Here is a 23,110-nt window from a genome sequence, read left to right as displayed (position 1 = left end):
GTAAATCTACCTAAGCAGTAGTTAATAATAATAATAATAATGTAATAATAATTACATTATGAATATTACCATTTATTTTATTGTTTTGATATTTTCAAGAAGCCTGCACTGTCTAAACTGAACTGGCACCAGCACTCACTCGCAACAGACTGATGTTTGCTTCAGTCACATAAAACCTGCATATTAATTTATCATTATTCAACATGTAAATCAGCCTTGATTCATTCATACATGGTTACATTGTCATCTAAGCTCCAATCGGGCTCATCAGTGGAGACACTGCCACAGGCTTCTCACAGAGACTGTAATCTTGGCCCGCTCACCTCCAGAGGTTGCAATCAGTAACATGCTGTGGCATCATTAACAAGTGACTGTGTAAAGTCAGTTTGGTTAGACTAGAAGTTGTGATACAGTAGCTTATGAATCTCATATTAACTTCTTGATTTTGACTCCATGAAGTATAGTAATGTGGCTGGAACTTGGATTATGACTGCAGTTGATAATATTGTATATTATTAATCAATAGGTCCAGGGTGGCTGGCTAGTACATGTACAGTTGTCTACAAGCCCCAGAGTTAGTGATTCAATACCTGGTTCCTACCAGCTACCGGTCAAGGTGTCCTTGGACAAGACACTGAAACACCGTAGTATGTGATTGTTATTTACTTGTAAGTCAGTTTGGATAAAAGTGTCTGCCAAATGTAGACTGCTAGAGATTCATGGTGGATCAGTGGAAAAGTTATGGCAGCTATGGATCAGTAGGCAGTGTGGATCATCCACTAATTGTAAATTCCTGTCCAGAACACCAACAATTGCACCACCTTGCACGACAGTGTGCTTGTTCCCCACGACATTGATAAAATATGAGAGTACTAGTACTACATGGCAGAGGTGTGCTCATTGCTCAAATTAATATTTGCTTGATCCATTATCTACAAATCAATGTTTTTGTGTCTGTTTACTTGTTGTGTGTTACTTTTTTGGTATTACCTTTATTGATTTTTTTGCCAATTTTAATTTATGATATGCACTGCCAGTACTACTGTGCTACTCTTATTACTGTATATGTATGTTATGCAACAGAAGTCAGTGCTTACATCTTCTCCTAGATTGCTCCTAGATTAACAAATCAGTGAAGTACAGATGTAGTATTGATTTCTGGCAGTGACATAGCCATTTCACATCAAATGTTGTATTGAAGGACAGAAGCCACAGGGGCTGAACAATTGTTTTATCAAATATCAATGATTAAACAAGGCCTGTTGCCATCATGTTTAATTAATAAACTTTACCCAAGCCTACCTCTCTCAAGTGATTATAAATCTCAGTGGCATTTGTTTGCCTCTGTGAGATTTATTTAAAGCAATATAATTTAATGAAAATATAGATTTAGTCCTTTGGTATTTGTACAGCTGTGCACCATGTGTGTCTGGGAAAGTGGAAATTTTAATTGATAACCTTCAAGTTAAAGTAGCTACTTTAGTAGTAGTCACTAATTTGTATGCAGAGCCTTTTCTGCCCATGAGTATGGCAGCTGTTGGATAGCTTGACACCAGCAACAGGGCCTCAGTACCTGGGTGGGACAGGGTGGAAAGTGGCCTGTGAGGGATGTTTTTAACTAAATTATGTCACAGAAAACTTTTTTGGACTCCAGAGACCCCATTTTAACTGCTGAAGAGGTTCATCTTATGGAACCTTTAAAGTTAAAACATGAGAAGAGGAAAGGTCAGTCAGTAGGACATGAATTTATTTAAAAATCAAAAGCTATGAGTAGAAAAATATATTGTTTGTAATATGTCTAATGAGTAATGTGTGTAGCTCAGGCAGAATAGAGTAAAACATACAACATCTTTACAACAAGACCTTTATTCATCATGCCAGACTCAGTCTCTTTTAATTCTGCCAGATTCGCACATTAGTGCGGCTCTGTGACATCTTTTAACCAATTCCAGTCTACAGTATAGTTTTACAAAATAACACCCATATTTATGAGAAAATGTGCAACTATGAAGAAATTTAACACTTCTAAGGAATAAATTGTCCATTTGTGAGAACTACAGTATGTTCAACCACTAGGTGTCTACATTCAGGGGTCAAAGACAGTTCACAGGTTTGAGGTCAGGTCCAGTGCAGGCAGCGGCGTAGGAGTAGACACGTTGACCCAGTTCAGGGTAAAGTTGCCACTACTTTGAACAGAGGGCTCTGGCACAGGGAAGGCAAAGTGAAAAGCAATACCTACGGCCAGAATAAGAAGTAGAACCAAGAGGGTCAGTCCCCGACGTAAGATCAGCTGAGTGTCGGAAAGCAGTGCTTGAGTTTTGGTGTTTGATGTGTTTTTGCTCTGCTTAGCATCCCTCTCAGTCTCAGTTGTGCTGTTGCCTTTCACCTCCTGATCCTTTGTGTTGACTGGACTGTAGCCATCTGCTTTAGCAGTTGCTTCACTGTTCAACTGGGTCTTCATTGGGCAAACATTCTCCTGTTAATCATTTTGTGAGCAGTTCAAGTATGATAAAACAAACATGGTCAAAGAGGTGATGGTGCATAACATATTGGGTATATATCCACTTACTGTATCAGGACAGTCAGACACGTCCGGCACCATCGCTTCAGTCAGCATTATGCTTGCAGGACGTTTTGGTAACACCAGCACTTTTTTTCCTGCTCGTGTTTGAGCCTAAGAACACAGATTAATATTTATGAGACACATACAGTAAAAATCAATGGTATATTTTTAATTCATGCAGAAGAAAGTTAACTCAAATACTGAAGAATTATGTCCATTTATCCTTGCAAAAATATTAAATTAAAAGGCATTAATCTGTACCGTTGCTGCCGTTGAAATTCTGTCATCCTGCTGAACTAATTCCATTAAAACATAAAGTGGGATGTTTCATTCATTAATCCCAGTTATGCTCCTATATTAATCCTTTCTGTAATGTTTACCCACCATGTATGGGTTTAGAGAAACATAAGAGCATCATACCTTCTGTGTGACTTTCTTCCAGTTGAGCTTGAAGATTAGCATGAGGAAGAAACCAGTCTCAAGTAAAACACATATAAGAAGACCCAGCCACAAGCCTAAGAGGATAAACACACACAAACAAACACACACACGTTGAAATGTATTCACTTCATGTATAATTGGAATAAAGTCGCTTTACAATAAAAGTTAAGTCCACTGAGCTGAACATACAGTATTATACAACAGCATGTTACAGTTACAGTGGCATTAATATTATACTCTTAAATACTTTGGAAGTCTTTACAAGCCCTACTAACAGAAACCCTCTTAATTCAATCCACCCTAGAGCCATGTCAAAATTATTTCCTGAGAGCATTTCAATTAGCCTGTCACAGTGTTTTTCATGGGTCACCAAAGTAAATATAGATACAAGCAAGAAGATACACAGCGCACAAGGTCAGAGCTTTGGTGCACAGTGTGTGTGCGAGCATGGATTCGCATTTATCAATATGTGCACACTGAGTGGACAGCAAAGAGCTCAACTCTGGCAGGGGGTAAATGGCAGGCAGCGGGGAAGGAAATTAAGGAATGGTTGGTGCAGCAGGACCCAGTGGGTTATTTGTAGGCTTTGCTAATGAACCTGGTATTAAATATAGACACACTATCTCATTTTTAACTTCTGCTGGCATACTTCAAAAGTGATGCTCTTTGGACAATACAAGAAATATTTAGATTAAATCAAAGTCTGGTATTGTACAAGTAAGTGGAGAAAACTTTATCATGTTAATGTGAAAACTGATAAACCACACAACTAAATAAATGCGTCCACAAAGTCACGTTGTCCACCAGGTGAGGGTGCCACTGTGTGCTTTAAATTACTGGAAATGTTTTTATTGATTTTCCTGTGCAGCTTCACACAGGACCACTTGATATGAAAATAGTGCTGTAAAAACACTGCTGAAAATATAGATTTCTTTAAGTGTTACAAGTAGCAAATAGTTGGGTGGCTGACTAGTGGTGAGATCACCACCCTCCATATGGGAGACTGAGGTTTGTGGCCTACCTCTAGCAGGGGGCCTTAGGCAAGACCGCCTTACGCTTATCGTACCCTGTAAGTCACTTTGGACAATGCATTGTCCTAAATGTAAATAATTAATAAAAAGTTTTTCACTTAGGTTATACAAGATTGGTTTATCTTAGGGTTACTTTTGGATTTAGAAGTAGCACAGTTGTGATTGATAAAAAGTTCTTTCGTTACACACATGCATTGTTTTAGACCTAAAGTTGGGATCCTGAGCTGAATAATGTTGGTATAAGATCACTGGAATATCAGGCTCGCCCCATGTAGTACTTATTATTTTTTAGCTTCATTGCACATGCAGCAACAGAATAGGATGAAAAGTATTACCTAAAATTCTGAGCTTAGCAGCAAACATCAGCGCTATTCCTACTGGCAGGCCGATGCAATAGTAACAGACCAGGTTGGACAAAGCAGCAATTTTCTGCATCCCAGATCCAACAAGAATCCCTGAGCAGACGCACTGAACATACACACAGATGGAAACAAAGGAGAAAAAGACATTCTTTCAACAAAACATGCAAACTACAATGTGAAACAAGAACTCACTGTAAAACTAGACAGGTTTTATTTTGTCTTCGATGCTAACGTACCAGCAGTGCATCAAAGAATTGTACAAACGTGTAGACTGTGAGGTTCTCTGAGACAATCTTCACAATGTTCCTGCAGACAGAAGAAAATTGTGAGAAGCAGCGTTGCCTTCACGGGGGTGAGGGATGAATGTGTGTTGGTGTGAAACTCACTCATCAGAGGTAAATATGTAGCCAACTACAGACTTAGAGCCAGCAATGACAAAACCCTGGAGCACAGCAAGAGCTCCTATGTGGAAGACAGTTCATAAGAGATACTGACAACTGATAAGTTGATCAAATCTGGCATATGTGTCTTCATACCTGACAGAACAAGTGCTACTTTGCAGGTAACTATGGCCCTGCTGGTGTTCCCCGCCCCCAGAGCATTGCCAACACGAACACAGGCGGCTGCATGGATACTAAGAGGGAACTGCAAAGATCCCATATGAAATTAAATTGTAAACATACATTACTGTGTTAAATGACTGAATGAATCACTGTATGTAGATCTTTAAGTGAATAAAGGTGTGGTTCATACCATGTATACTATGGCTCCTATTTCCACCAACACATGCTGAGCAGCAAGATCCACTTCACCAAGTACACCTGGTATAATAAAGGTCAGACTTAGAAATTTGCAAAGACTTGCAAAGCTCCGTGCATGTTTGACCAAGCACCAGTCCAGATATTGCACCCACAATGCTGCTGGTTTAATAATCTTTTTTTATTGTTGTCTTGAATTTTAATTAACCACACTATACCGGTGGGGAAGTATCCATCTACCTGACCACAATTCAGTTTGAGCAAACATATGATGTCCTTAAATAAAGCTGTAATCTTGTTTCTGTACATACTTTTTCTTTTTTGTTAACTTTCACAGCTAGTTGCAAACAGTCCTACTTAACTTTACTAAAATATTTTTTTAAAAACTTAAAACACATTGAAGTACTTTTTTTCTACAAAATTAAAAAACAAAGGTGTCAAAACAGTCCAGCACTAACCAGCAAGGAAACCTCCAAACTCCCAGATCCACCATTCAAAGCAGATCATGAAGGCACTGGGAACAGCCAGCTTCATATAAGAGCCCCATTCCTGCAAACAGTCAGTGGACCAGCCTGCATAAAGTTTAACAAAGAATTATACTCAATTTGTCCTGTAGAGGACGACAGTTTGCTGAAGACAGATATTAAAACACAACATGCAACACTCTCCTTTTGACCCTGATGAGCAGCAGAAAGACACCGGCAATCTTTTAATATTTGATATTCACATTCGTGTGTATAGCTCACCTGCCCAGGTCTCCAGGTGGAGCTTCTTCCATCTGATGTAGCCAAACAACAGTAAGCAGATAGAGACCTGAGAGAGGCTGCTGGCGATTGCTGATCCGCTGCAAACACACACGACAGAACATGTTTATGCAGGTTATAGGAGGGCTGTCTAAAGACGAGGCCTCAGTAACTGTGTTTCTATCCTTTTAATAGGCAAAGACAGAGAAGAACTGCACACTGTGGGGACAGAGGAGACATCGAGACTTGATGCCTACGTGGGTGAGAATGAGCCATGATATCAACAGGAGTCCATGCAAGGGGATGGTCAGACCTGACCTGACCTGACCACAGAAACCTGATTGGTTAAGTCGACTGCCTGTTGAATCGAATGTTTGTGCAGCTGGACAAGGATCAACTCCTGCTAGAGCTCTCTCTTCTCTCCCTACCCTTCTTTGCTTCACTGTCTTTAAAAAAAAGTTAAAAAGTACCAAGAGAAGAAACTTTAGTTTGTGACAAACTAATCTTAAGAGATAAATTACAATGCATAAAGAGCTCCTCGGCTTCTTTTCCTCTTCTTTCTATAAACTCCTTCCTATATTTGGACAAAAGTCAGTAAATATGTCTGGATCGAATATTACAGAGGCTTAATTGGTATATTTCACTGATCATGGCACCTCAAGCCTATCAAGCACCTTCATATGAACCAGCAATGGAAAGTAAAGGAGATGCAGCACGACATACTCACCAGACACCCAGATTGAAGCTGAAGATTAAGACATAATTGAACCCCAAGTTTAAAACGTTTGCTGCTGCTGCTGTGTACATCTGAGGCAGAATTATTCCCCTGACAGACAAAAAGACACATAATCAATAAAGTTCCCAATCAGCAATCCAAACAAAGTCATGTGCTAACATACAATGACAATGCTAACATGCTGATGTTCAGCAAGTATGCGTTTACCATGTTTTTTTATTTTAGTTTAGCATGTTAACCAAAAAAAAAATATAAAAAAGTTAAGAGATCATTAAAGTTATTATAAGTCATGCTTAAGGCTGAATTTCATGGCTATCCATTTAACGGTTGTTGAGACACTGAGCTCAAAAATATGAACCGCCTGTTGACGCCAGTGGAAAAGTCAAGAGATCATCAAGACGCAACCATGAAAATGACAGTACATCTCTCTAACAGCATGAATCACTACATTTTCAGCATTTCAGTGAATTTCATTCACAATGGACCAATGGACTGACAAAATGTCTGATGTGAGTTGATTATTTTTCTTCTCTTACAAGTGGAGTGTCTTTTTCCGAATTCGATTTAAGGGAAAAGGGATGACATCCAAGTGTGCTGCAGCAGTCTAGTGTACAGAACACATACTTTTCCTAAATAAACATACCTGGTTTTGTAGATAGGCAACTTGTAGCTGATGCAGAAACATGGCCTGTAACAGCAAAAGGCAGAGTAAATATTTTATAAGCAAAACTTAATCAGATTATTCACAGATTTGGTTGTGCTTGTAAACATGTTGCGTGGTTTGAAGACAATACCATGGGCGAATCAAAAGATTAGTTAAAAGCCTTGGTCATAATAGTGCAAATGTGGCTTTCAGACAAAGACATCCCATCATCCCTTGCCTTTTCTTTCCTGTCACTGTCTCTTTCTATTAAAAATTGGTTGCATCAAAATTTAATTAGCATTTATTTGTTTTTAATACAGTAAAAAAAACTTCTGCAGTTAACTGCAGAATATTTTATTATCCAGCAGGTATTTATTAAGGCAGTAAAAAGTCCGCCTATATTTCTTTAGACCCTGGATAGTGTTTGAGTTCAGTGCACTCACTGGAACGGCTGGTAGAAATATCATCACATAGAGCTGGGCAATTCTAAAGAAGAGGAGATGGAGTGATATTATTTTAGTAAAGCAAACACATATACAAAAAATCACTTTTTCAACTCTTTAGCCTCTTATTACTGTGTTTACTCAACATACAACAACCATTCGAAGCTTCATGGACGAGTTGCAAAGATGTAAAAAGTTCTTGTTAATTCTGTGCTAGATTTTACAAAAAGAGTCTGGATCTACTGTATGAGAGGATAGGACACCAAAATTAAACTCTTTGACCATCAAACTAAACGTTACATATATGTAAAGCTCCTGGGCAACTAATGTTGTATGAACAGTTTCTCCTTTCTCCACCACTGAAGTTGGTGGTCTTCCTAACTTGAGGACGGCCTGTTGTAGGCAGAAATGTGCATGTGCCACATTTCTTTCCATTTCTTTGTGATTGTGATTTACTCCAGGGGAAATCCAGTGACTTAGAAATTTGTTATCTGCTCTCTGAGGCATGTTAGGGGGATTCTTTTGTCTTCTTGATGTAGTTTTGGGCAGATGGGTGATGATTTAGATGACTAATTTATTACTGAGGTCATAGTGGGTGGTGGATTCGTGCTGGAGTGGATTATATCAAAAGGTTTTTCTAATATTTTGGCCGTAAATGATATAAATGAGGGGCCAAAACAAACAAGTGACCACTAAGTGTATACCTGTACATAAAATAGTATGTACAGGTATAATGTATTAGTTTCATCAAATGTGAATTTACCTTGCCACCTCATCCTCTTGTTGCAAGATGAGGAGTAAATTTTGAGAGTTGATGAGGAGAGCCCAACAGGGCAGACAAAACAAAAGCAGGATCAGTGAACTCCTCTGTAGAATCACTCCCACACGTTTCAGGTTCTTACTGCCAAATGTCTTAAAAGAACAAAAGAGAACTCAGTTCGATTACATAGGTTCAAACTTAAAACTTTTCATTCAGCATCAAATTACAGTAATAAGTCACAGAGGTAACTCACCTGAGACATCAGTGTGTCACAAGCCACAGCGAAACCATAGCCTGTAGCAGCTGTGGTCACGTTAATGGTCTGAGGGGAATAATTAAACGCAAGAAAAGTCAGAGGAGAAAAACAGCAAGAATTACTTAGTGTAAATGTTCCTATTCAAGTGTCTCACACTGTCTTGACTAACATGTACATTGACGTGATCTCCGGCTCAACCGGATGTGCCTTTTGAGAAACAAATATTTAGAATTGATTCAAAGAAGCAGTTCGATAACAGTTGCCTGTTTTTACCTACTCTAAGACATGATGGCCCACATTTGACAATTACGGCAAATGGCTGAGACTTTTCCTGGCTTGTTACGTATATTGTGCACACAGGTTATTTTTCTTTACTGTCGCTATACTTGGTATTTTCATGACTAGAGTGCAGTGAATGGGCTGGATGCAGAGGACATTTTGACTTTCTTATACGCTTGAGTGTCATCATGTCCTACTGGTAAATCTCACAGGTGGATGTAGGCCCTGCACCAGCACATTTAGGAGTACTCCGAAAAGAGGCTATTTCTGCAATTTCACCAATATCAAGTGAGCAGGCTGTACTCTGGGTACCCTTGTACCCAAGAAAATGAAGATGTTCGCCTATGGGCCTCAGCAGAATTCAGGCAGTTTCAACAGCAGCTGAAATGATTCAGCCAGGTGACTGACAACAGACTTACTACTTACTTACTGGTTTAAATGGGAGTATTTTTACCACAATGTTATGAAGAAACATCATTACTAAATTTTTCACGCAGTCCAATTTGTCCAGGACCTAACTTCATTAGTGTAAAGACCACTCCAACCAGCTGTAACTGTCCGCTGTAATCTGTACTCAATGACTCAAATCTTCCTAGGTTCAGGCTTCGCTGTTAGAAATCAGATAAATTACTGTTGTGTGTAGTCTGTGACAGATTCAGACAGTAACATGATGGCATATCAAAGCTTGTCTTCAGATAGTGATCAATCATGCCATGAGGTTGCAGGGTTTTAGGGTGCTGAATGTAAATTTCACACTTTGGTTGTCGCTCTGTTTATTGATGTGTACAGGCTCTCTTCTGTTGGTTGTTAAAACATTTCAGCATTTTATTTTATTGATACTGTATTATTACACAAACACATTTAAAATCCTTAATGTGGAAGTGCTGATCCAGCCTGTCCTGCTGGAAATCAACACTCACAGTTTCAGACAGTCTCAACTCACTGGTTCAAGGAGCAAGTAAAAACCAGCCAACTATTTTTGCAAACCATGATGGCAAAAGAAAAACTAGGGCTGATGTTGTCAGTGTCAATATGTCAGTTATGTGTGACCAAATTACATTCTTGCTTCTGTTTGCCTTTTTCCCCAACATGTTTTTGCTAAAGACCTCAGTATCAATGAAATACTCACATACATAATAACAATTAAAAATTTAAAAGCAATGTGAATACAGGACAACAGGATTTCCAATGGACCTTCATGTTGCTTTGTTTCCAGACTATGTAAGTCAGCAACTAATTGATAACAAGTTAGCCAAGAAATGGACAATCATGCATTTACCAAATCAGTCATTTTCCTATGACTGTTGAAATGGGCTTAGTGTGCTTTGTGCTTTCTCCTTTTACTTGTGTTTTTTCACTTTAGTTAATTTGTGGAGCTTTGTGCTAAGTTAATTAATATTGCATTTAATATTGATCAGTTGCTTCACTTTGCTCCAGTCTGTAAAAATGTATATCTACTTTTTTTTCTGTCCGTGCAGTTCATCACACAACAGCTGTTTGGCATTTTTGAAGCCTTTTCTATTTGTTTAGCTCTTGTGATGGCAGGATGGTGGAAGCTGAGTCTTTGAAGTCTTTCTTGCACCCCTTTGGAATATACTATCAGAGTATTGCTAAGTCCCCTTGGTATTTAGTGAGCAACAGTCACCACGTCACACCACGCATTTACTGAAACCAAAACACTGGGCCAAACCACCCAGTATAGTAGATGCCCACTGACTTCCAACATATACATTAAAAGATACTGATTAAATGCCTATTATTAGTAGTAAAAGAAATAGTAGATGATCACAGTAATAGTAGCATTAACAGTAGTATTAATTCTAAAGGAAATAGAGAGAGCTGTGGTGGTAGTAATTATGATCAGTCTATAAACCACATTGTAAAGATCGTACCGCTGAGGCCAGTGCATATCCAGCAAGTTCTGCATTGCCAATGTGACCACAGAAAATAGTGGTAACGAACGACATGAGGAAGTTCAGGATCCGAGACAGCAGCTGTAGAAACAAACAGAAATAATTTACTGGTTTCTAATCATCCCAATATTGATCAGGTAGGCTGAGGCAGCAAATCATTTCTATTAAGTAAGTTCAGATAGCTTATCTGTGCTCTGCAAAGGAGTTTTCAAGTTAGAGAGCCGTGTTGGGAAATCACCAAGCTCAGACAGGTTTTTCACAATCATACAGTATATTGCAAGCTTCGTATAGTCTAGATATATTTCAGAACTAGCAACTGATTCCCTAATTATATTTTGTGAGACATTCAGCAGCTGCTCTCCAAAAAGTACTACAGTAACCACATATATTTGTATTGTAACACTTTACAAATAACATACCAAACCCCCCTCCAACAAGACTTCAACTTTCCCCTACTCACCAATGGGCCTATGAGTTGTAAGACATGGTAGAGTTCTTCTCTGTAGGCCAGCGGTAGCCAACGGGTCATGCATGCACACCAAAACAGTTTGGAGCTGACCACTCCTGATGCCTCCTCTCCCTCACCCCTTGCCATGTTGGCAACAGAGGCCCCAGCAACAGGCCCAGCAACGGGTCCTGCACTAGGCGAGGGGTGGGCATGTTCCTGGGGACCCAGCTTCTCCATTCAACCACAGAAAAATAAGAGAGGAAAGAAAGAGAAGGGGAAAAAGCCGCGGGACACTGGAGGGAGGGACAGGGGAAGGAGAGAGCAGGGGTAAGAGAGGTAGTCAGTCTGGCTTTAGAAATACAAGCTATGCAATTCTACAGAGTTATTGATTAAATAATGTGGTCGGGGAGTTAATAAAAGAGAGATATGAGAAAACAGAGGGAGTGACAAAGTGAACAAAAGCCATTTTTATTGAGGTAAAAGCAGAGCTGAAGACTGTTTCTCGTTAGGGACGGAGTATAAACACAGTGAGTGAGTAGTTTCTGAACATGTTTCACTAATATATTTTGGTGTGCGACCGTATGTGTGGACTTACCAGGCACAGTAATCTGATGAAGAATGCCTGTTTGCACAGCGTACACAAGGAGCTCGGATGGCAAAAACTCTGCAGATTTTAATTACTTATGCAGGAGCCATGCCGTTTGTGTTTGTGTGTGCACATGTATTAGCCACTACTCTTATCTGCCTCTGAGTGTACTTTGATCACTGACTTTATCCCTGTGGTCGCTTGCTTCGTGTACTTAACACATAAATATATAGTCACATATTCACAAACCTGCATTTATATAGGTTTGCATGCATTTGCATTTACACTCATATGTTCAACTTATGTGTTGATAGATTACTGAGCCTGATAATATTGATTTGATCACTGGTACAGTGGCATGGTCTAACAGGTACTGACCTTTAGCATAAGAAAGATCATAAACATTACACCAGAAGAGGGTGTGTGTGTGTGTGTGTGTGTGTGTGTGTGTGTGTGTGTGTGATTAACATAAAGAGAATCCTGCATGCATCTGTCTAGTAGGTTGTATACCACAGGTTACAAATTGGTTGGTTGTGTAACATCAAATAAAAAACACATTCATCTCCACAAACTTTGATCTTTGCTCTGACTTTGCCCTACACTTATGTACTTTTCAAGAAGAAGAAGAAGTTCTTCTTTCTATATCAATCAGAAATCCCATATATTTACCATTACTCCACCAATGTGACTGTTGACCATAGATTAGATGTGGGTGGTGGGGATGGGGGGTGGATGGTGGGGTGGTTGTGCAAATTTTAGGCTGAAGATGCTGAAAAGGGTTAAAGGTTGTAATAAAAACACTTTTAACAAACAATGTTTATTAGATATTTGCTGTAACAAGATAGTTTTTAATTAACTGTTAAAATATACATTTAAATATGTGATTTAGATAGATTAGCCAAATCATGACATGTGAATTGAGTCAAAAGCAGCAGAGATACCGCTGACTACTACTCTGATTAAGATAGACTTTGGAAGAACTAGTTAGTCTTACGTTGTTTAAATAACTTTCTTGACCACCGAGGATTATTTCCTTAAATTTCATACTTTGTAAATCATTAACATTCCCTTTAGTCATTACACAGTTACAAACCAAATGGTGAGCCTGCATTTTTAACTACACTATGCTTCACTATACTAAGGTACTATTGTATTATACTTTCCAATACTGCTATGTTACAAGGCAGAGTTCAGTGCATTGCTGCCTCCCACTGGTGAAGTCAAATAATTTGTTCCTTTGTTGCTACTTGAACGTTTTAAATTAATTTTACTCAAAAATTGAAAGTGAGTTTTCTAACTTACTTGTAAGTAACTAGTAGTAACTAGTAAGAAGTGCATAAATAAAGGAATAAAGTTAACTAATTTATGCCCATGGATATTCTCAGTCATCAATGTGTGGTAATCTGGGTGTTGAGTCATGGGAACTGGAGTCTCCTCTTTTTAGGATGAAACATTTCACTACTCATCTAAGGATCTATATCAAACTGATATCTGGTATTTTAATAATTTGTTGACAAATTGGACTAGTTGTTGTTAGTTCAAAAAACCTTTAACTGTTTAAAATGTGAATATGAAAAGAACCTGCAAAATGTGATTCCTATAATGCCCCAACCAAGAAATTTTAGTGCTATACTGTATAAAGACCAGAGCCAATAAAATGTTTTCATGTGTTTGCACATTAAAAGTGAACAATAAAAGAAAGAAAGGACCTCAGAGTGGGAGGATTGAAAGGGTGTTGACTGGAACAGGCAAGTAGAATGATGAGAAAGCCATTTAGAAACAGTCAGGGAAGTTATAAATGTTTCCTCATCTGCATGTGAAGCACGTAAGCAACTAAAGATTCAACCAACTCTCCACATCCTCACAGTCACACACAGGGATCATAAGAAAAAACACACACACACAAGAAAGAAGAATAAGTAATCATTGTCAGGTAAGTGCTTCTTAGTCATTACGTACAAGTACATATCTATATCATAATTATTTCAAATATGTTTTCTGGTGTTTATTTTGTTGGTTCAAATTAAAAAAAAGAAATGCCAGCCCTAACGACGCATTCTAAGTAAATTGGAATCATGGTTTATATAAACTAAATAATAAGAGAAAATGAACCGCATTTTGTTTTTATTCAATGGGATGATTTGCACGGTTTTTACATGCGACATGAATCACGTAAAACACTGTAGAGAACATAGTGTAACAAGACAGTTGTTTCCTTTCACAGTACTCTGGTTAGTTTTCTCTTCAGGTCCTTTTTCTGGAATATTTTGTGCACCTGCTTCAACAGGAAGAGACAACTAAAACTGTACCAGTTGTACTAAACAATAACCAACACTTTCTGATTTTTGGTTTCTTTACTGATGTACATGTCAGGTTATTTATACAAAAGGTGAACAGTAACAATTTCTATTTATTTATTTAGATGAAGTTGGGATGTTAAATAAATTCTGTATTCATGCCTTTTCTGATGGCACTTCCTTTACCTCCAGGTTCATCCAAGAAAGAAAATGAAGTTGGTGTTCAGTCCCCCTCCTTTGCTTTTGCTACTCTACTGTGCAACCCAAACATGCGGTAATTAGATTTGCAGTTCAGATTACTTAAATTATTTTTCCCACTTGTTTTGTGCAATCTAAGATTTCAGCACCGTCTTAAAGATTCAACTTTCTGCCCCTAAGGTGTCAGGATCCAGTCTAACCCAGTAATCAACAGTGAGGGTGTCATTCAGATAGAGCTGGAGGACACTGTGTCTCTGCTGTGCCTGGCTGATGACGACTCTGAAGCTCACAACAATAAAGAGCTAGTCTGGCTGAGAAATGACGCTGTGGTCAGTCTGAAGGATGAAAATAAGAAGAGTAACAGCAGCGTGTGTATTTCACCTGTGATCCATGACGATAACGGTGCCACTTTCACCTGCAGACTGAGCACAAATGCCACAGATGAGGCCTCAGTCACCCTGAATGTCATATGTGAGTCCCTTAATACCGTAAAAATGTAAATATAGAAAAAAATGGTATAACACTGGGTTTTCTGAGTTGGAATTATTATTATTATTTATTTTTTTTTCAAACTGAGTCATCTAGCTGAGGTATCGGGAGACTGAGTCATGGCAACTGGACTTCTTTTCTTGTTAGATCGACATATAAAGAAAGAAGTCGAGTTACCTTGACCCAACTATTTTTATCCATGTTATGCCAATATTGGGGATTTGAGTGAAATACTGATTGTTATGAAACTTTGTACAGAATGAACTGTATTAAAGTGTATCTAATCAAAGTGGTGGACTGTGGTTTATATGAATGCTCATGTCAGTCGGTCTACTGCATTTTAACATCAACATGCAGCATTAACATTTGCTCTGCGATGTTCTTCTTCAGATGGCCCAGAGCTCAATGGGTCAGAGCAGGTCACAGCAGAGGAAGAGTCAAAACTCTTCCTGGAGTGCGATATCTGGGCCAATCCACCAGTCTCATTCGTGTTGTGGACTCTAAATGGAAGTGCAGTGGATCTACTGGCAGGTGGTTTCACTGTGACCAATGGTGGCTATACAAGCCAGCTAACTGCCAACAGCGTGGAGAAACGCTTGCATGAAGGCACATACGAGTGCACGGCCACATCTCCCATGTATGGCGAAAGAAGCAAGAGCTTCAGTGTCAAAGTAACAGGTCAGTTCTCACCATTAGCACATTTCTTTTTTGTGTTGAATAATGTTAATTCTCATCTTCCTCCTCATCATGTGTAGACAAGACCATCAAGTTCCCGCTGATGCCCATGATTGCAGGGCTGGTGGTGGTGGCCCTTACTGCACTTCTTGCTGTGGTGTCACGGTGGAAAAGAATCATGAAGGTAAGACGTGTGTACATGCAACATAAACACTCTGATGATAAACCAAACGTCCTAATGTTTTGCTTCTCTTTTGACAGTGCTGTAAGTCGTGCCAAAAACAACGGGTGAGAAGCTAAGAAGACCCTTCTTTTGTGTGCAGCTTAATTTTATTAAGCTTGAGCTTGAGCGTTTTTTATTCTTCTAAAGGAATGGTTTGACATAGGAATGCAGTTATTTGATTTCTTGTGGCAAATTTAAAACCACTACCACTCTCATGGGTCTTTTTCAATATTAAGCTGTATTACAGCTACAGCCCTTTGATAATGTATCTTATTGACTCTATTAGGTGCCATTTATTCTACCAATGATTAAGACAGGATGATCTGTCATAACATCACCCTGAGATCTTCCTTAAAGATGTGTTCAAGTGGCTTTTGTAATAAATGTGCTTTGGTTGCTATCCACAACTAAAACCGCATAGAAAAAGCAGAGATTAAACTGCAAATTGAGAATTATGGTTTAAGAATAGAGGACAGTATTTGCACTCAATCAATGCAATTAGAGGAGATCTTCTTTCCAACATGTTAATAATTACATAAAACATATTGTTAGAGCTCTACTGTTTGATTTTATTCTTTTTTATTTATTCTAAGATATTTTTAATATTGGTATTACGTAGTACATAGATTGACAGATATATTCAACACTACCGTTTGTTTTTGTTTTGTATGTTGTTGAAATATTATGAATGCATACAGTACAATGTTGTCTGTACAATTAATAAATTATACAATTAATTTAATTTGGTCATTTTAATTAAAACTGTTTGTTTTATAAGATTAAATAAGTGTTGTTAGAGCACCAAATGTAAAGGTTTCACAGATATATTTGTCAGTAACAAATGACTGATTCAGAAAAATCATGGTCTTTCTATTTGCAATGAACTTTAACTCCTGACTCAACAACACAGCTTGTTAAAATCACGTTATACATTTACTCTTATTGAGACAAAAGGACAGTGACAACCATGTCATGAGGGTCAAGGTCTAGATCATTGTGTTACCAGTAAAGGAACACTTAATGGGTACACATAAAACAGAGTAATTTGACAAGACAAGTTTGTTGACTGAGGGTCTGGGTTAGTCTCTGAGGTCAATGTATAAAAGAGGACTGAAAATACACCTCTGAACAAAACCTTTTTTATGATATAATGACAATAGTTCAGACTTTCTCGTAATATGAAATGTGCCAAGACTTGTAAATTCAGACAAAAGGAAGATAAAAGATGATAAGGAAGAAAAAGAAGATAAATAGCAGTTGTGATTACTGCCTGACAATGCACTGACAAAAAAAGCTGCACCTTCTTCTTCCTCTTGATGGCCCTGAACAATACACTGATTTTTGCTTTGTGTTGCGTAGCGGTGTTGTCATGCTGGGAACCTTTCTTGTGCTGATGTTATCTGTTCTCTAGAAGCTGAGAATGTCTAATTGAATTGTATAACATTGATATTGAAAATCACTGGTTATTAACAAGTTGTTTTATATGACATAGAAAAATATCACAAGTTTGTTTATTCCGTTATTTAAATTACCACAGATCAAAACTAAACAGGTGAAGAAAACACAGTGCTCCCAACACTGGTGTTTGAAAGCATTTTACATCCAGGTCTGTAGTGACATCTGCTGGTCAATTACAACAATATTATAACCACAAACACAAAAATACAGTACACTCATTTAAAATATTGCCAGTTCAACCAATATCTATCTGACAATCAATAAAAACAGAACTTTATAAACCTCACAAAGATAAGCTTTACTGCTGTACTGTTTTGTTGGATTGAATTAGATTATAGTTAGTAACTCTTGGGTTTTACTGGACTGATTGTCCACATTAGGTTGTATTCAGCTGCACTAGATAAAATTGAAGGTGTATGTTGGAGAGATATTTGAGAAAGGTTGTAAGAAAGAAAATATTTTTTCTGCTGTATTTCATGTGTATTGTGATGTATGCAATGACTCTGTAACAGAGAGAAATCTCATTTTTAGTAGTCACGAACATACAAAGTGGAACACATCACAGTTATAAAATGACTAAAATTGCAAGATTAAAGTAAAAACATCAGATCAAAGTTAAAACAATGGACTAGAAATTTTACCATTTTGAAAATGACTGAATGATGAAAAACATCCATTTATCTATTATTGTGTGCTGAACAAAAAAGTAATATATATTTCAAATACAGGTGCCTTTTTTAAAACTAAATTCATTTAAAATATCATAGCATAAAAAACATGCGTTTGGAGATGCTTTGGTAGTGTGTCAGTTGTGACCTAATGCAGACTATGTTAGGATTCTTTGTGACCTTTTATGTTCATGGTTACAAAACTTCAACTGCTTTTATCTCATGGCAATTTATTTCTTTTTCAAGTAAAATCTCCTCTCTTGATGTGAATTAATCTTAGTCTTGTTCAATATCGGTGCTAAATCAGTGTCACACTTACGCCCTCTGATGGAATAAAAACATGCTGTTTGTTGGACAGACACGCAGGGACGTAACGTAACGTAACGTAACGTGTTGCGTTATGGGGGGTGGGGCTGCGTAAGGGGCGTGCCTACGTCAGTGTCTGCGCAGTCTACGGTCCACCGCCAAATTCAAACAAAGTCAAAGGAAGAAATCACAGCTAAAGGCAGCTGAAACAAACAACACAGACGATTTACACAAGATCCAGGTAAACCAGCGTCACAGGAGGCTGTGAGATTGTCTTTTTCTCAAGTATTTAATGTAGGCTTGTGTTGATGTAGTGTTAACCTTAAGTAGCTAACGCTGTTAACGTGTCTGCAGATAAGCTAACTGTGCTCTCTTTGTCACTGCACAAAGGTTGGTTTTTTTTTGGGGTGATAATACTAATAACACGTATGAAATGTAAAACTTTAAAAACTAAAATCACTGTTCTGGCAGTGCTGTGATTGGAGCCTAACCTCGGTTAAATCAGAAAGGGCAGGGCAGCAAGGCAAGAAGTCATGATCAAACAATAGCGAGGGAACTTTCACTAACAAGATCAACTTGAATGTACTGATTGCTAATGTGAAGAATTATTTTATCATGTTGTGTGTACTGAACTAATGTGTGAGTGCATGCTTTTGTTTTATTATGTCATTAGAAGTACAGTTTTTATTTTATCTTATTAGGGCTGTAAATAACTAGTATTGCAATTGTTAATTTATCTATTGTTTTATTTTTATCACTTAGTCTAGAGGTTGTGGTCTTTAATGGCGTACCCCAAGAAAGTCTTATAAATTAAAATTTTGAATTCTAAGATGGTAGGAAAGTGCCCATCGTAATTTCCCAGAGCACAGGCTGATATTTTAAAATTTCTTTCAAGTTTTGTTTAACCACAAGCCAAAAACATAGAAAGCGGGAAAAAAACTCACATTTGAAAAGCTGAAACCAGATAAGGTAATTGTCCTTGATAAATGATCTATCATTTCCTTTTGATCTGCTCCCCAGTTGCAGGTAAGCTAATCAATAATGGATGGACTTGGTAGAGCCGTGGTGGGTGTCTGGCGGGCACATACAGTCCTGGATGAGTCTGATGGAGCAGAGAGCTCTCCAGAAGCTCCTGATCGTTTCCGCAAGCTTCGCTCCTCGTCTTCACTCAACTCATTGCGTATGTCTATGCGCAAGCGGCTCCCGCTGCGTTCTGTCCAGGCCAACTCCCTCCCTGAGAATCCAACTTGTGAAACACTGAAGGAGCAACCAAAAACCAGCACCATCCGCAAACTTACTCGCAGTGCCCAGAACTCCATCAGTGGAGTGTGTCAGGTAGATACATTTGTAGGGCTTTCTTTTGACCTGTGGCACTGGAGGTGCCAGTCTAACCAAGTCACTCTCTCTCTTCATCAACAATGACCTATCAGGGCATTAGTCAGTTGCCCCCCTCCCAAAAAATCACTCCTTTCCTTTGTGTCCTTTTCACTTTCATCCAGAGGTTGCAGAAAAGCAGAGAGGTTGCACGTGAGGAGTGCTTGGTAGCCACCCCAGGCCGGACCTATGATGAAGAAGAACCTGGTACATCAACATCTCGTACCCCAAGACGTACTCCCGGTCGAACACCGAGGCGCACTCCCAGAGTAGCAGCCACACCTGGGCGCACTCCAGGATCTAGAGGAAGAAAGACTCCTGAGAATGGTGTACGGGGTGTCAAAACAGGAGGAGGCCGGAGACAACTGGTCCGCATGGCTGCATTACAAAGTCCCTTTGCCTCACCGAACACACAAAATCAGAGACTGTGAGTTTTATCATTCAACATTCAAAACCAGTTGTAAAGTTACATCAATATATGACCGATGTGTGTTTTGGTCCAAATGAGTGAGTTTGTTTGTTTTACTGTAATTTTATCTGTTTATCTTAGTGTTTATCTTTTGTTGTAACAGAAAGTTTGACAGAGATTTGGAGTCGGTTTCAACTGGACTCAGGAGGCTCAAACGTCTGTCCAAGGCCTTTGATGACATTATCGGCAGAGATGACAGGTGAAGCCACATGAAATATTCTCCTAGTTTTATCACTAAGTGTTTGGCCAGTTGCAATTTATCTGTTAATGCTACATTTAGATAGTTGTTGCATCTTTGTGTTTTTATTATTAGTTATTTTTGTCGTTCTGAATAGTATATGGTTACAGGAGTGTTACTAATACTTCAAATAACAATACTGTTCAAAAGTGCTGTTAAAGTAATTTTATTCAGTTCAGCTGTGTGTGTGTCTTATTACGAATGTTGTGCGTGTAAATGAGGAAGCTATAAATCCATTTCCTTTTATTCATACAAATTCTGCACAGAGGACATCAGTCACACCCTCTGCCCCCTCACCCTCCCACCCAAAGAATCCCAGTGTGCAACACAGCTTCTCGGTCACAGATTCCTTCCCCTCCCCCACACCCATTCTTCCCGCCTCGATTTGAAACTGAGCTTGTGTTTCTGTTATGTGAAGCGGAGAGACAGCAGGGAAAGGAAGAGGGTGTGGGAATTGGAGCAAGTGAAAAATGGCAAAAATGTGCTTGCTATTTGCATCACTTCCTATGTTGACATTCAAAATGTTAAAGCATCGTCTGATCCATAAAGATCAGATAAGAGGAAAGACACGTGTACGTGACCTAATCTGTTTCCTATGTGCATAACATGCAATCAACTCCTTACCTCACTGTATCTTTTTGGCAATGTAAACAACATTTGTTTTCCTTCTACAACAGGAAATTCAGCTATTCTCAAATTATGGAGTAGGGAAGAAGGTAAATTCAAATATCAAAAATATGCTTTTAAAACCATATGAATGATGGAAACATACACCCTGAGTGTAACTAATGTTCCAACATGAAAGTGCATGACAGATCTTAACCCGTTGTCAGCATTTTGACGCATGGAATGCAGTGTGTATGGTATGAAATTGTTACTGTCTCCTTTTGCATTGAAAAACTGCTCTTTTATGACTGATGGATAACTCACATCGTCCAAATGAAGGACACCCTTCTTGTGTAGCAGACTCACACCCTCTGTCTTCCTCTATTAGACTTTTCTTTCTCTGTTGCCTCAAAACGTCTTAAATACCTTCTGCAACTTATCACAGTGTCTTCCCAACTTTTTATGATAATTAAATTTAAAATGAATTTCATACTGATAATAATTCAGACATATTGGAAATGTTTTTTTTAGATGCACATCCCCCAAGGGCATCAATTAAGTATTAATTGTTCTTTTATAATGTTTCATACACAAAAAGTCAACTTCATACATACATCTTCATACATAACTAGAGTAGTATATTAAAGTATGTTGATAATTATTACTTTTTTTTAATTGGTATTTATACAGTATTAAAAACGACAGCACGATATCTCTTTATGCTTTCTGAAGTAATTGTTGTTCTGTCTCTGCAGAACCAGTAAACAGGGACGTTCCGGGGGAGCGATGATGAGAAAGTTGGACCCCAACGGTAAACTCAGTCGTTCAAACCTCACACGTCGAGCCACAAATCTCTCCGACCGGTTTGGAGGTTGGGCCCACACAGCCGTGAACACCATTCGCAAACCCAACTGAGCTCCATGCCTGTAAAACAAAACACAGGATCTTTGTAGCTATGCTTCACATTTAGCATTATTGTGTTGTCACTGTTACATGTACATGTAGTGTTGTCATGGTAATGGGAGACTGTTACATGGCAGCTTGTCCTTTTTATTTCTGTTGGGTGTAATAAGCGCATTGAAGTAATTCTTGTGTTTACACATCTCAGGTTAGCTAGTTGTGGGTAAAATATCCTCACTGAAGCTGCCAAAGGGATTTCTGTATTGTGGTGTATGTCATAGCTGCTACAACCAAATGTCTTACTTATGTTTTCAAAATACTAACATTATAGTTAGTTTGTGTTCACACTTGTCTGCCTAGAAAATCTTGTGTAGTTTCTAAAATGTATTTAAGAAGAAATGCCGCACCAAAATTGTATCTGTAGAACTAACACTATGTTTACTGACAGAGGGGAGATGTGGTTTCCTCTACTTTATATGTATGCAATAATGTTACTAACACTATTTGTGCTTTTTTAAAAATGTAATTGCCAAATTATAAAATGTATTGGTATTTTCTATGAAGTGGGATTTTTTACATACATATGTTACAAAGTATTTGAATTGGATTAAAAAGTGTTCTTCAGTACTTTCCTTGAAGTAGAGGTCAGTGCTTTTAATGGCCTGTGGATGATTCATGCAGCAATATTGTACACATAAATCATCTGATAATGTGATGGGGAAGGAGTAATGGCTCATTACCTGATGACAGTTTTGATGATGTTATATAGCCATATCCAGAGGGTTATTAGTCTGGGGACTGTTAAGCAAACAGCCACAAATGAAGCATAACTTCTTCCATTTCCCTGTATTGGTACTCCATTTTTCTACCATAATGACAGAAAGGAAGACATTGTGTCTACTTTGAAACATCTACAAAATTGAACCTGTAAGCTTTTTAAAACATATAATATTGTATATTATACTGACTTAATATGATTGTAATCATCTGGTTTTTATCACCATACCTTATTTTAAACACGATTGCCAATAACAGTGTTGGTACTGTGAAATCACTACGTTTTTCCAAATTAAAAGGCTAAAAAAGGCATTGTTCTTCAGTTTGTGTGTTTGCTTTAGTAGACGCAGAGCTACATAAATGAAAATATTGTGGGTAAAAACTGCTTAGATTTGGAGAATGTCAGTGTGTGTTCAAAAGAAAAATCATTGTGGTATTTGGCTGCCCCAAACTGAATTTTTCAGTGATAA

At 38.2% G+C, this 23,110-nt stretch overlaps 3 protein-coding genes across 5 annotated transcripts; 2 read left to right on the top strand and 1 right to left on the bottom strand.

The window, feature by feature from the left end:
- Positions 1-1,844: 1,844 nt before the first annotated feature.
- On the bottom strand, positions 1,845-12,076 carry slc47a1 (solute carrier family 47 member 1). Of its 2 annotated transcripts, none has more exons than XM_026369919.1 (18): positions 11,972-12,076; positions 11,389-11,669; positions 10,908-11,009; positions 8,734-8,802; positions 8,484-8,632; positions 7,721-7,763; positions 7,278-7,322; positions 6,626-6,723; positions 5,902-5,999; positions 5,614-5,727; positions 5,151-5,218; positions 4,934-5,042; positions 4,784-4,859; positions 4,634-4,703; positions 4,371-4,503; positions 2,984-3,078; positions 2,570-2,674; positions 1,845-2,455 (listed from the first exon to the last, which is right to left on the bottom strand). In XM_026369919.1, the coding sequence occupies exons 2-18, from the start codon at positions 11,611-11,613 to the stop codon at positions 2,105-2,107; spliced, it is 1,950 nt and encodes a 649-aa protein (XP_026225704.1). In that variant the 5' UTR covers positions 11,614-11,669; positions 11,972-12,076; the 3' UTR covers positions 1,845-2,104. The 2 variants fall into 2 exon arrangements, with proteins under 2 accessions (XP_026225704.1, XP_026225703.1); XM_026369918.1 differs by having other exon boundaries at positions 1,846-2,476.
- Positions 12,077-13,855: 1,779 nt separating this feature from the next.
- tmigd1 (transmembrane and immunoglobulin domain containing 1) lies at positions 13,856-16,351 on the top strand. The gene is made up of 6 exons (XM_026372465.1): positions 13,856-13,895; positions 14,452-14,533; positions 14,638-14,928; positions 15,337-15,624; positions 15,702-15,805; positions 15,883-16,351. The coding sequence occupies exons 2-6, from the start codon at positions 14,470-14,472 to the stop codon at positions 15,919-15,921; spliced, it is 786 nt and encodes a 261-aa protein (XP_026228250.1). The 5' UTR covers positions 13,856-13,895; positions 14,452-14,469; the 3' UTR covers positions 15,922-16,351.
- A 2,070-nt stretch (positions 16,352-18,421) lies between these two features.
- On the top strand, positions 18,422-21,990 carry LOC113169078. 2 transcript variants are annotated; one of them, XM_026370218.1, is made up of 6 exons: positions 18,422-18,517; positions 19,297-19,611; positions 19,776-20,077; positions 20,223-20,318; positions 21,035-21,073; positions 21,719-21,843. In XM_026370218.1, the coding sequence occupies exons 2-5, from the start codon at positions 19,318-19,320 to the stop codon at positions 21,063-21,065; spliced, it is 723 nt and encodes a 240-aa protein (XP_026226003.1). In that variant the 5' UTR covers positions 18,422-18,517; positions 19,297-19,317; the 3' UTR covers positions 21,066-21,073; positions 21,719-21,843. The 2 variants fall into 2 exon arrangements, with proteins under 2 accessions (XP_026226003.1, XP_026226002.1); XM_026370217.1 differs by lacking the exon at positions 21,035-21,073 and having other exon boundaries at positions 21,719-21,990.
- The last annotated feature ends 1,120 nt before the right edge of the window (positions 21,991-23,110 follow it).

This window comes from Anabas testudineus, chromosome 14 (assembly GCF_900324465.2).
Source record: "Anabas testudineus chromosome 14, fAnaTes1.2, whole genome shotgun sequence".
NCBI classification, from domain to species: Eukaryota; Metazoa; Chordata; class Actinopteri; order Anabantiformes; family Anabantidae; genus Anabas; species Anabas testudineus.
Note: the sequence above shows the minus strand (reverse complement) of the source record. Positions and strands in the feature narration are given on the sequence as shown.

Bases quoted from the DNA above. Each gene is read 5' to 3' on its own strand.
- slc47a1 (XM_026369918.1), bottom strand. From the start codon at position 11,613: ATGGAGAAGCTGGGTCCCCAGGAACATGCCCACCCCTCGCCTAGTGCA. The intron at 5,219-5,613 runs GTTAGTGCTGGA...TTATTATACCAG, and splicing joins GTTTGGAGGTTTCCTTGCTG to GTGTACTTGGTGAAGTGGAT. The intron at 4,860-4,933 runs GTATGAAGACAC...TCTTCCACATAG, and splicing joins AGTAGCACTTGTTCTGTCAG to GAGCTCTTGCTGTGCTCCAG.
- tmigd1 (XM_026372465.1), top strand. From the start codon at position 14,470: ATGAAGTTGGTGTTCAGTCCCCCTCCTTTGCTTTTGCTACTCTACTGT. The intron at 14,929-15,336 runs GTGAGTCCCTTA...GTTCTTCTTCAG, and splicing joins AGTCACCCTGAATGTCATAT to ATGGCCCAGAGCTCAATGGG. The intron at 15,625-15,701 runs GTCAGTTCTCAC...CATCATGTGTAG, and splicing joins CTTCAGTGTCAAAGTAACAG to ACAAGACCATCAAGTTCCCG.
- LOC113169078 (XM_026370217.1), top strand. From the start codon at position 19,318: ATGGATGGACTTGGTAGAGCCGTGGTGGGTGTCTGGCGGGCACATACA. The intron at 20,078-20,222 runs GTGAGTTTTATC...TTGTTGTAACAG, and splicing joins AACACACAAAATCAGAGACT to AAAGTTTGACAGAGATTTGG. The intron at 20,319-21,718 runs GTGAAGCCACAT...CTGTCTCTGCAG, and splicing joins ATTATCGGCAGAGATGACAG to AACCAGTAAACAGGGACGTT.